General features: G+C 40.0%; 1 protein-coding gene and 1 pseudogene across 1 annotated transcript; both read left to right on the top strand.

The window, feature by feature from the left end:
• The first annotated feature begins 801 nt into the window (after positions 1–801).
• On the top strand, positions 802–5,275 carry LOC140796243 (S-formylglutathione hydrolase-like; annotated as a pseudogene).
• A 3,370-nt stretch (positions 5,276–8,645) lies between these two features.
• Positions 8,646–11,098, top strand: LOC140795777 (cytokinin dehydrogenase 9-like). The gene is made up of 5 exons (XM_073148547.1): positions 8,646–9,330; positions 9,498–9,625; positions 9,712–9,972; positions 10,132–10,394; positions 10,496–11,098. The coding sequence occupies exons 1-5, from the start codon at positions 8,736–8,738 to the stop codon at positions 10,821–10,823; spliced, it is 1,575 nt and encodes a 524-aa protein (XP_073004648.1). The 5' UTR covers positions 8,646–8,735; the 3' UTR covers positions 10,824–11,098.
• The last annotated feature ends 598 nt before the right edge of the window (positions 11,099–11,696 follow it).

The raw sequence follows: 11,696 nt of genomic DNA, 5'->3' as shown, positions 1-11,696 counted from the left end.
TTTAATACCACAAGAACAGAGCTGATACAATTGTGTTAGTATAAAAAAAAATTATATTTGATGTGATGTTAAGTTGACATTAAAGGAGTAAAAAAATAGTGAATTTGTGTTAGGAATTAATAATATTTTAAATTAAATGATAAAGATACCATTGATTGTATGTGAAGCAGTAGTAATTATGTGTTGTCTAATTTATAATCAAAACAGTACTTTTGAGTTGTTATTATTAAATTAATTTTTAGTTACTACACTTTGTCTAATACCATAATACGAACTGGAAGCCGATTCGCTCTGCTTTGAGCCCGGCCCTTTACCGAGGAAAGAGATGTTGGGATTAACAGTATAGCTACTAAGTTTTCGTTTTAGATTAACAGTATAGCTAGAAATTAGATGATGTTTAAAGGGCTACATTTGAGTAATATGAGGGTGTCATGATTCGAGCTTACTTAAGCTTGAAAGAAGTTGAGAAAATGTAATCGAAATCCATGGTAATAAAAGTAGACATTAATTTATTTTATTGTAAAGCTTCAATTTATTAACTAATAGAGATACAAATACAAATAAAAAGCACTCTTGGTCTCGGTACAAACCCTTCCAATTTGTTGCTGTTGATGAAAAATCTCAAAAGTGTTATCAATTTCCTCCAATATCTCAAAGATATATCCACATAATTTGGTAGTAGATTAGCAACAAAACATATGTTTATGGAGGCACTCATATATTAGACATAGCCGTTGCAATTGAAACAAAGCATTCAATAAAAGATGCCAAATAGGTTACATACGCACTCTTCCCCGTAGATCGATCGAGGGAGAGAGAGAGTGGAAGTGAATCCATAGAGAAGCCGACGGAGATGAGCAGCTCCAAGATGTTTGGGCGGTACAACCGGCGTTACAATCATTTTAGCCCAACCCTCGGCTGCTCCATGACATTCACCATCTTCTTCCCCGCTTCGCCCGCACCACACACGGAATTCCCTGTAAGCTCCAAGATGCCTCTTCCGATCTGAACGTGAGGTGTTTGATTCTATTACTGTGCGTATGAGTGATGGAGAAGAAGGAGAGGAACCGAGATTAGATACGTGATTAGGGATTCTTGCTTGTGGTTTATATGTCAACGTCCCACTGCATTAGGTTTCCACCAATGCGTACGAGAATTACTCCTCTCGCTCTTCTTGTGGTTTCACAGTTAATTCGACTTGTGATTAATCTATAAAAATTGATCAGAAATTGTTCATGAATTCTTCCTATGTATTTCTTTTTAAAATATATATATATATATTCTTCACTAAGGAAAGTGTGGGCTTTGCAGCACTAAACTATTGATTTTACTGTTAACCATATGCCGGTTTGTTGCTTGTATTGCTGCCTGTTTCAAGTTGACGTTAGTTAAGGATTTTGGTATCTCTAAGTCTTAGTGATTACCGGATTTATGTGTTGCAGATTCTCTACTGGCTATCTGGCCTGACATGTACGGATGAGAATTTCATTACAAAATCTGGTGCCCAACGGATGGCTTCTGCCAAGGGCGTCGCTTTAGTTGCTCCTGATACATCTCCAAGTAAGTAGTAGCATTGCTCTTCTTCTTTATTTTCTGATAACATTCATTTATATTTTCATTTACTATCTTTCATTTTTCACATGCTGCTTGCTATTTGACATATTCCAAATTCAAACGAAATGTTATGACACCTACCACTTGTGGGATTGTCTGATACTGGTTTAAGATGCATCAATCCATACCTTTATTTGTTTAATGATTTTTTTCCTGAAGGTTTAAGCCATGGCGTCTAAATCCTGTTAATTACTTCCTTTTGATGCTAGCTGCATGTTCTTTATACTAACTTAACTCTCCTTCCATCATAAAGGTCGTAGCCCATCCTAACTGGCTACATCAGAATCAGTACAGCTCTTCGACTATACTTATGTTGTTATGGATTTAATTAACTCTTAAACCCCTCTTAAAGGTTTCAAATTAATCAAGGCACTGTCATACATATAAGATATGTATCCTATTTGTCATCATTAGAGGGTCCCCCCTCTTCATGATTCAAAGCATTAAGGAGTTTCTTCCTTTTCCTTACGATGATTACTTTAATCCTGTATCATATGTAACCCTAAGATAGTAAGATGTATTTACTACTAAATTAATCAACACGATCCATTGCAAATTTTCTTCTATTTTGACTTTCTATTACTGGGGTAGTTGGTTGTTGATTATGTATTTTTCTGTGATTTAATGCAGGAGGGCTAAACATAGAAGGAGAGGCAGATAGTTGGGACTTTTGTGTGGGTAAGGCTGGAAGCTATAAGTTTTGATCAATCTGATCTTTAATACTATCTTTTGAATGAATTAATTGCTATAATTTTCATTTAGCTGGTGCATATTTATGCAAGAATAACATGGCTATAAGCCTATTCGAGATTATGCACATATCTCATCATGCTAAATAGTCCCACTAGTATGTCCGTTTAGCTTCTGTTTTGGGAGGAAAAATGCAAATTGGCTTTTGAGCACTATAATGTTTGAGATTACTGAATCTTCAGGATATTATGAATATTGAGACATACCTTTCCTGGATAAATCAAAGAAAAAAGGGTAAAGATTATGACTATGCGGTTAGTTTATATGAGATTTTAAACTACAACTGAAACTTGTCCGTTTGGTCTAGTTATTGATAAAGCTCTTGTCATTGTTATCATCATCCAGTTCTCCTGGCAAAAATAGAATTAAGCTATAAAGCACGACTCAAAGTTTAGAACATTCATTGAGGACCTATTGTCAAGTGTCAACATGACATAAACACTTCAAAACTGATGGAGAACCAGTGCCATTTGGCAAGTAGGGAGATCCGTCTAGCAGTGTAAGCTCATGCAACTGATGAACAATAGTCTGAGCTTGTCCCTGGCTTGCAATGAGTTTAGAAAAACAGAGATGCTTATTTTAGTAAGGCACAAAAAGTGGAAGTGCAAGATGAAACCAATTTATAACTACGTTCCCTTTCCCTTTGCGAAGATTTCATTCCTTCACCTAAAATATGATTATCTTCATCTGCAATATCTACCTTGTTTCTTGCACTATTTTGTTATACTACATATGATATCCATATTTCTAACTACATATGGTTTCCTTATTCCTACCTTGTCACGTTATTTGGAGTTAAGATCTCATCTAGAATGAATCTAATGCTAGCAAATTTCTTCAAATTATGCAACTTGCACGTACTAGGTCCATATACTAGGTCCATATATGGATGACTGCAAAAGGTTTGAAACTTTGAATTGCCAATCTATTTATTCAACTTGGTCTTTGCTCATTGGCTTTCATTTTAAGTAGTTTTGGTGGTTTTGGGTTTCTAGAGCTTTCCATTGGAAATGTATTAGTATTTTGGGGGAAAAATGAAAAGAAGGGTTAACTGGAAGAAGGTAGGAAGCATGAAGGCAATCCTGAGGAAAGAACAGGAAAAAGCATAAGGGTGGGAGGGAGAGAGAGTCGGGGAAGGCAAAATGTGTTTGTGGGAGTTGACAGAGGAGTTCTTGGGCTTCCCACAGTCCTATGTCTTACCAGTTAATAACAATTTGTGAGTTATGGCTCCTGTATAGAAGTGCAATAAAGTCACGGAGACTAAGATATTGGGGGAGACTATGTCGCTATGATTCCCATTTCAAATAACTAGTGATATTCTTGGAGAAGCACACAAATTAAGGGAATTCTTTCCCTGATTCCAACCTACTTCAGTATTAAAATTTAAAAGAGAGCAAAGTTCTAGTGAATCTAACCACTTCCCTATATAAGCACCATTGATAGAATGAAGAGGTTCACTATTCCATCTATATATATATATATATATTTGAATACAGATAAAATGTTTTTCTATATAACAAATCTGAGCACTGTCTTTAGCACATCTTACAGTGAATCTTCTTCTCTTGACTAGGAGCCGGATTTTACTTAAATGCCAGTAATGAGAAGTGGAAAAACTGGCGCATGTATGACTATATCGTCAAGGAGTTACCAAAAGTTCTGAGTGAAATTTTGATCAGCTTGATACATCCTGTGCATCCATTTCTGGGCACTCAATGGGGGGACACGGAGCTCCGACAATCTACTTGAAAAACCTTGACAAATACAAGGTACTTTCTGATGGGTTGCATTATTTTTAAATGGGATTCACAGCTGTTTGTTTTTCAATAAATTTACTAATGAAATCTTTACACGGTGCTTGTCATAACTCGAAATTATTTCCAGTCAGTGTCTGCTTTTGCACCAATAGTTAATCCCATGAAATGCCCCTGGGGTCAGAAGGCTCTCTCAAACTACTTGGGTAGCAATCAGTCAGACTGGGAGGTAAGCATTCAATATATTTCGCTAGTTGAACACTTTACTTATTGGGATAAATTCCTCCATTATCTTTTCTTCTTTGCCAGATATGAGAAATGTATTTGGATTTCTTATTAATTGCAGGAATATGAGGCCACCTGCTTGGCTTGTAAGTGTAACAAAATTTCATATCCCATCCTGATAGATCAGGTAATATGACCTTAATCTTAGAATAGGCTGAATGTGGACCCTATGCATCTTTTCCTTGTTTGCAACTCATCTGGTTCTCCTGCTAATATCCGATCTATTTTTTGAAAACTAGATACTTAAATGCATGCTTCTCGGGCTTCCAGTTACTGGTTCTCAGGAGTCCAACAGCTATTCATAATTTCACTTGTAACACTATCCATGAAATCAGTAGAATTGTTAGTAATTGCTGCCATTGAACAATCTAAAAGGCATTGAGATGCAGGTGGTTATGACGCTGCATAGATGTTTATTAGTCTGTTGTAGATCTCCTATTGATTGCTTACTGCTATCTTGTCATACTGATGACATACCATTCTCACGTTATAATTGTTGTACTATTTTGGCATTGAATGCATCTTATTATGATCAGGGAGAGGATGACAAGTTCCTGCATGGCCAGCTGCTTCCGCACAACTTTGAGGAAGCTTGTAAGAGCGTCAATGCTCCATTAACTCTTCGAATGCAGCCTGGTTATGACCACTCCTACTACTTCATTGCTACCTTTATTGATGATCACATCTGCCATCATGCCCAAGCTCTTACGACAGAGTTCATGACTTGAGAAATCTCCCTATTTGCTGGTTAACAGTTAGGAGTGTAGCGTATCCTGAGTTTGAATTAGAAACTATTTTCCTTGTGAAAATCTTGTTAAGTCTGTACTGCATTTATTTTGACTCAGTGATGACGAAGCATCCATATATGCATCTATTATTGGCTCCTTGGGTATTTTTTTTCATGGCAGAAGCATGCACGTACGAGTTAACTATAGCAAATAATAAAGAACATTAATCCACGTAGACAAAGCAACTAATATATATAGCTCATCATCACATCGATCGATCACGTCTAACATGAAATAATGTTTAGATTTTGGCATCTAACAATGTAAGCTGCATGCGGTCTTATCACTCTTTCTTACTAAACTTATCAGGCAAGGAAACAGCACCTATGTAGATGGAGAATATATGGGCTATGGGATTGAAATAGTTTTGGTGTACTAGAGCTCTTTTGTGCTACATGAATTGACAGGAGTAACATGAATATATACATCTGTGTATATGGATCCACAGCATCGAATCTTGAAGCAGGCTAGTTGTGGTGCCAAAGTGGAAAACTTGCTTTTTGGCAGGATAAAATCTCATCTTTTCAATGCTTTGGAAAAGGAAATGCTGTGTGTCATCCGGGTTCATACATAAGAAAGGAGAATCGATTAATAAACTAGTAGGATATATATACATATATATACATATTTAATGGGCTATTTATAGCATCGATTATTGCCACACCAAGTGAACACGATCGGCCAGTGTGATCTTGTGCACCCTATTATTGTTCTTGCTATATATAGCATTAAAGAGTTTTTGACCAAACTAGTCCTATCTTAAAAAAATTTAATCTTATTAGTCATTTATTTAAAAAAATTTTAATAAAATACTAATAGATTCAACTAGGTGGACCTTAATTCTTTTTTTGATTGCCACACATAAGACGTCTTATATATAAAAAGAAGATGCTAGATTTATTAACATTTATTCTTCTTAAATAAAACGCTAATAAGTTTAGTATTTTACTAACTGCTACAGAAATATAAACATATTTTGGTAGTAAGTTCGGAGTTACATCTTTTTCGTTAAAAAAACAACAACAAAAGTTTAGAAGAAGGCTAATTTAGTCAAAAGAAACTCTAGTATTAAAAGCTAAAAAACAAAACAGTAGCTAGTACTAAGATGGTGTAGTTGGAGATAAAATTGTGAGTGGGGGGAAATGTAGGGGAATGACCATAGCTAAGGCATATAAGTGACACAACATAAATAATAGTGTGATGATGGATGCTTTGCTTTGCCCTGGCAAAGTCTGTAGACAGACAAGGGGACAAGATGGGAGTGGAATGTAGTGAGATGGAGGAGCCAACCATGCATAAGAGAAGAAAGAAAGAAGGAAGAGGAGACTGTAGCCTATATAGCCAATTCCTCCTCCCTCTCTACCTCTGCCTCTAGACACCCACTTTTTCAAAACAGTTGGTGCTGCTTAGTCTTTACATGGCATGATAAATATTCTTGGTTGTGGTGTTTGATCCCCAAAGAGTAGTACAAAGAACTCATTATGTGATCTTTTAATGGATCTTTTGAGTACCACTCTTAAAAGCAAGGTCTCCCTTTCCTTTGTTGTGGCTATCATCCCCCCCTAGCTAGGGAAATTTAATACAAATGAATGAATATTTGCTTCTTCCTAACAGTTACCTTTGGCTTTGCCTCCCATACACCAACTTGCTCTTTACTCTTGGCTTTGGATATATATATTTGAGATTTAATTCTCTGAGTGGCCACATAGATTATAGGGTGGTGCAACCTCTATACTTAGGGAATGATTACTTTAACAACTTGGAGGGGTATATATATATATATATATATATATATATATATATATATATTGATAACAAATTTTAATTAATGCAAACGAATTATTTGGTCAAAGCTAAGCTAGTGTTAAATATTTTTTTTCCTATGTAGTCATATGACCAAGATTCTATAAATTTACTCCATGATTTTGATGGAAATATTATGAAATCCATGCACTTTTTAAGGTTAAGGTGCACGATTAACTTTACTAATAAAAATTGTCTCACGAAACTAATTTATATATATACAGGACCACCGGATCGAACTCACCATGTACATACCCATCTTTCGAGTCATGTTCGGGTCAAAATTTAAATCTAATTCTGGCGCACGCACCCAATCCACTCAAACCCACTTGCATGCAGACTTAACTAAACTAAACTAAACTAACCACTGATCCATAGATTACATAAATAGATATATAAAACCTAGGTACATAGATTGCATGATATCATTGGGCATCCATTGTAGAGAGGATGCAAATAATTGTTGTTGTTGTTGCATCTGGGACAAAGAATTAAAGAGGCTTTTGGTATACTTTCTAGGAGTGAGCTTATTACAGTTACTTTGCACACAACTGTTTGTTAGGTGACCGTTGGTTAAAAGGTAGTGGAAACATCAACTCCTTTATAGATATATGATGAGTATTCAATTGGAACAAACGAGAAAGGAAGAAACAACCCCCCTCCCTTTTTTCTTTTCTCTCTCTCTCTCACCAAATCTTGATGACAGAGAAGGTTCATACAACGGAGGCTGCAGGAAATCCGGTTAGGGGAGGACCCACCATTAAGGTTGGTTGCTACTTGCTACTCGCTAGCTTTTGACTACTGCACACCATCCCACATCACACACGAGTCTAAAGTCGCCCGCCCAATCATTAGACTTCCAATTAGGACTCATCTAAACGTGGACTCCTATTGATGTTAATATTTCTTTTTCTTTTTTTTTCTTTTCTTTTTTTGCGGTTGTTTTAGTTTGTCCCATGGCCGGGAAGTAAGGAAGCACCATTATTTCCCCTTCCATCTCCCAAAGGCCGCCAGTACGCTGATGCACGGCATTCCTGCATCCTATAGCAGAGGCCAACAGGGGGACCCCCCTCCTCCTCCTCCTCCTCCTCCTCCTCCTCCTCCTCCTCCTCCTCCTCCTCCTCCTCCTCCTCCTCCCCCTCCCTCCCCTTCCCACAGGCGGCCAGGCCCCCCCCTCCCCCTAGTATCCCCCCGAAAGTCGAAAGTCGAAAGTCGAAAGTCGAAAGTCAGAAAGTCGAAACCCAATTAAGTCCATTGAGTTGGGGGAAATGCGGCAGTGGTTCCAGGCACAATCACGTGAGTGTGGGCTCCCTGGATCCACTGTCATTTGTGAGTCGAGAAACTCACTGCCTCGGGCCGGCCCGGAGATCGCTCTCGGAGCGGCACTGTTCCAGTGTTGGGCCACAAATGCCACAGCCACCACCACCACCACCACCAACAAAGTGGATCCACGCAGTGTTTGCCATCCCACTCTCCCCAGTGGTGGGGTCCCTTACCTCCTTCCCATCACGTGTCGCCCCTTCATTGCTCTTCTCTCTATCTCTGAAATCCTTGCAAGCAGCTAGTCGTCTTACGGATTCTACCAAACTCCCTAGAAAGCTAATTGGTTGACCAAACCACTACTTGCTACTGCTCCTGCTACTACTACTAGTACTACTAGTCTGCTACTACTACGCTTTAAATCTCCCTCCCATCTGCAAACGAGAACCACCACTTCTCGGCTCGGCTCGCCTCGCCACCCATGCATTCCCACGACTCCAACCTCCTCGTCAAGCTATTCCTGCTCCTAATACTCACCCTCATCGCCATGCACGTCTCCGACCCTGACGTCCCCTCCGCCCTCCAGGCCCTCGCCGTCGACGGCCATTTCAACTTCCACGACGTCTCCTCCGCCGCCAGGGACTTCGGCCATCGCTACCACTTCCAGCCCTCCGCAATTCTGCACCCGCGCTCGGCGTCCGATATCGCCGCCGTTGTGAAGCACGTCTTTCGATTAGGGCCCCGGTCCGGGCTCACCGTCGCCGCCCGCGGCCACGGGCATTCTCTTCAAGGGCAGGCGCAGGCGCCCGGGGGCATAGTCGTCCACATGGAGTCACTCCGGGGAGGTGAGACGAGAGTCGAGCACCGAGGTGAGTCCCCGTACGTTGATGTCTCTGGAGGTGAGCTATGGATCGATGTGCTGCATGAGAGTCTCAAGCATGGATTGGCACCCAAGTCGTGGACGGACTACCTTCATCTCAGCGTCGGGGGCACGCTGTCGAACGCCGGGGTCAGCGGTCAGGCGTTCCGCCATGGCCCGCAGATCAGCAACGTCTACCAGCTTGAGATTGTTACAGGTTTCAAACTATTACAACGTAATTAAACCGTAGATCTGCAAGAGTGTTTAAAAAGAAATATATATATATATATATAGAGAGAGAGAGAGAGAGAGAGAGAGAGAGAGAGAGGGAGAGAGAGAGAGAGAGATGTGTGTGTGTTCGATTGTAATATGGTAATTTTGCAGGAAAGGGAGTTGTTGTGAACTGCTCAGCTACTGAGAATTCTGATCTCTTCTACGGTGCTCTTGGTGGCCTGGGTCAGTTTGGAATCATAACGAGAGCCAGGATTGCACTAGAACCAGCTCCAAAGATGGTAGCTTTGAGAATTCCATCTACTAGTCTAAATAATGCCAACGACAACCTTTTTCTCATCTAGTCTCCTCTTTTTTTCACTCACAGGTGAAGTGGATTAGAGTTCTGTACTCAGACTTCACTAACTTCACTGAGGACCAGGAGATGTTAATATCGTTGAAGAAGACCTTCGATTACATAGAAGGCTTCGCCATAATAAATAGGACTGGTCTTCTGAATAACTGGCGATCGTCGTTCAAGCCACAGGATCCGGCGCAAGCCGGCCGGTTCGACTCTGACGGCAGGACTCTGTTCTGCCTTGAGATGACTAAAAACTTCAACCCAGAGGAGACCCACATCATGGAACAGGTGAACAGTTTTTATTTTATTTTATTTTATTTTATTGTTGAGAGAGAGAGAGAGAGAGAGAGAGAGAGAGAGAGAGAGAGCAGGTGAATAGAGTTGGTTCCTTTGATCGGGACATTGGGAAGAACTTATTCACCAAATTGTTTTCTTCCACGGTTGCAGGAAGTGGAGGAGCTCTTGTCTCGGCTTAGGTACATACCATCTACTATGTTCCAATCTGAGGTCACATATACGGAGTTCTTGAACAGGGTGCATGTCTCCGAAATGAAACTAAGATCAGAAGGCTTGTGGGAAATCCCACACCCATGGTTAAATCTCCTCATTCCAAGGAGCAGAATCCATGACTTCGCCAGAGAGGTGTTTGGCAAAATCCTCACAGACAGCAGCAACGGGCCCATACTACTATACCCAGTGAACAAATCCAAGTAATGCATGCCCATCTTATACACAATACATAACCAGGACTCAAACTCCCAAGAACTCCATGTTTTAACTCGTGTAGTTTTTTTTCTTTTTCCTGCTGCAGGTGGGATAACAGGACATCAGTGGTCATCCCAGACGAGGAGGTGTTCTACTTGGTGGCTTTCCTCTCGTCGGCGCCGGCCAAGTCTTCGCCGTCGGATCGCGACACCTTAGCGCATGCACTGAAGCAGAACAGTAGGATATTAAACTACTGTGGCAAGGCCGGGATTGGAATGAAGCAGTACCTGCCACACTACACTACACAGGAGGAGTGGAGAAGCCACTTTGGGGCGAGGTGGGAGAAATTTTCACAGAGGAAAGAAGCTTATGATCCTTTAGCTATCCTTGCTCCAGGACAAAGGATTTTCCACAAGGCACTACCTTGGTCATGACAACAACAACAACAACAACAACAACCCCTCATGTCATCTTAGATATTTTAGAATAACACACTTATACAAAACCATCCTATGTACAGTTACCTTCTTGGCTTGAAGGTGAGCAAGAGGGCCCATAGAGGAGGACTATGACCCACCCAGCTCAAAGCCTCAAACCCACAGGATTAACTGACCAGCCTGCAATAACTTGGAAATAAGTAGATTTAGTATTAAGAACGAGTTGGGAGCGTTTCGAATGATATGAATAAAAATAAGTGTTTATTCTCCAAGTTGCAGTTGTGTAACGACGAACAGTCCCCACTTAATTTGATAGGATAGTTATATTAACATAAGAATAGCAACGTAGTGGCGAAGAACAAACCTTTATAAAAGTCTAGTATAGCTTGGAGAATCAGAAAGGGATCAAGTATACGGTTACCATATCCCTTTGCTTTGTTTAATATGATTGTATCTTTCAATTGTTTTATTTATGGGGCAAATTGCTACTGTTGTTTAGAAATAGAATCAATATGGTTTTCACCACTCGTACGGTGGGAGAGAGGCTTCGACATTCTTCTACTAGTGATTTGGTCTCGACTTTGACTGCCACTAGCGTCTAGCTGTAATTTCTTGGAAACCTTTTTCCTTTTTCCTTTTTCTTTTCTCAATTTTGAGGTGTAGGTGCAAAAAAGATTAATGCTCGGGTTATGTTTGATCTTTTAATTATTTATCTAAGTATCTTCCACAAATATATGTGTATAATTTGGAGGGGTTGATGTGCAAAAATCAAAATTTAAAAACTTTGGAGGGCATGCTTGGAAACACGCATTATGTAGTTAACTGATTTGAAAAGCCAGTAGCTGATTGCCACGTAGCCCGACTGCAGGA

Source organism: Typha latifolia, chromosome 1, assembly GCF_019914945.1.
Source record: "Typha latifolia isolate L0001 chromosome 1, TyphaL0001v2, whole genome shotgun sequence".
Classification (NCBI taxonomy): Eukaryota; Viridiplantae; Streptophyta; class Magnoliopsida; order Poales; family Typhaceae; genus Typha; species Typha latifolia.
The sequence above is the reverse complement of the archived record's forward strand: the minus strand, read 5'-3'. Positions and strand labels throughout refer to the sequence as shown.

What these genes read in the sequence shown, in the direction of transcription:
- LOC140795777 (XM_073148547.1), top strand. Translation starts at nt 8,736, where the DNA reads ATGCATTCCCACGACTCCAACCTCCTCGTCAAGCTATTCCTGCTCCTA. An exon ending in AGACCCACATCATGGAACAG is followed by an intron (nt 9,973 to 10,131) that starts GTGAACAGTTTT and finishes CCACGGTTGCAG; the next exon opens with GAAGTGGAGGAGCTCTTGTC. An exon ending in TACCCAGTGAACAAATCCAA is followed by an intron (nt 10,395 to 10,495) that starts GTAATGCATGCC and finishes TTCCTGCTGCAG; the next exon opens with GTGGGATAACAGGACATCAG.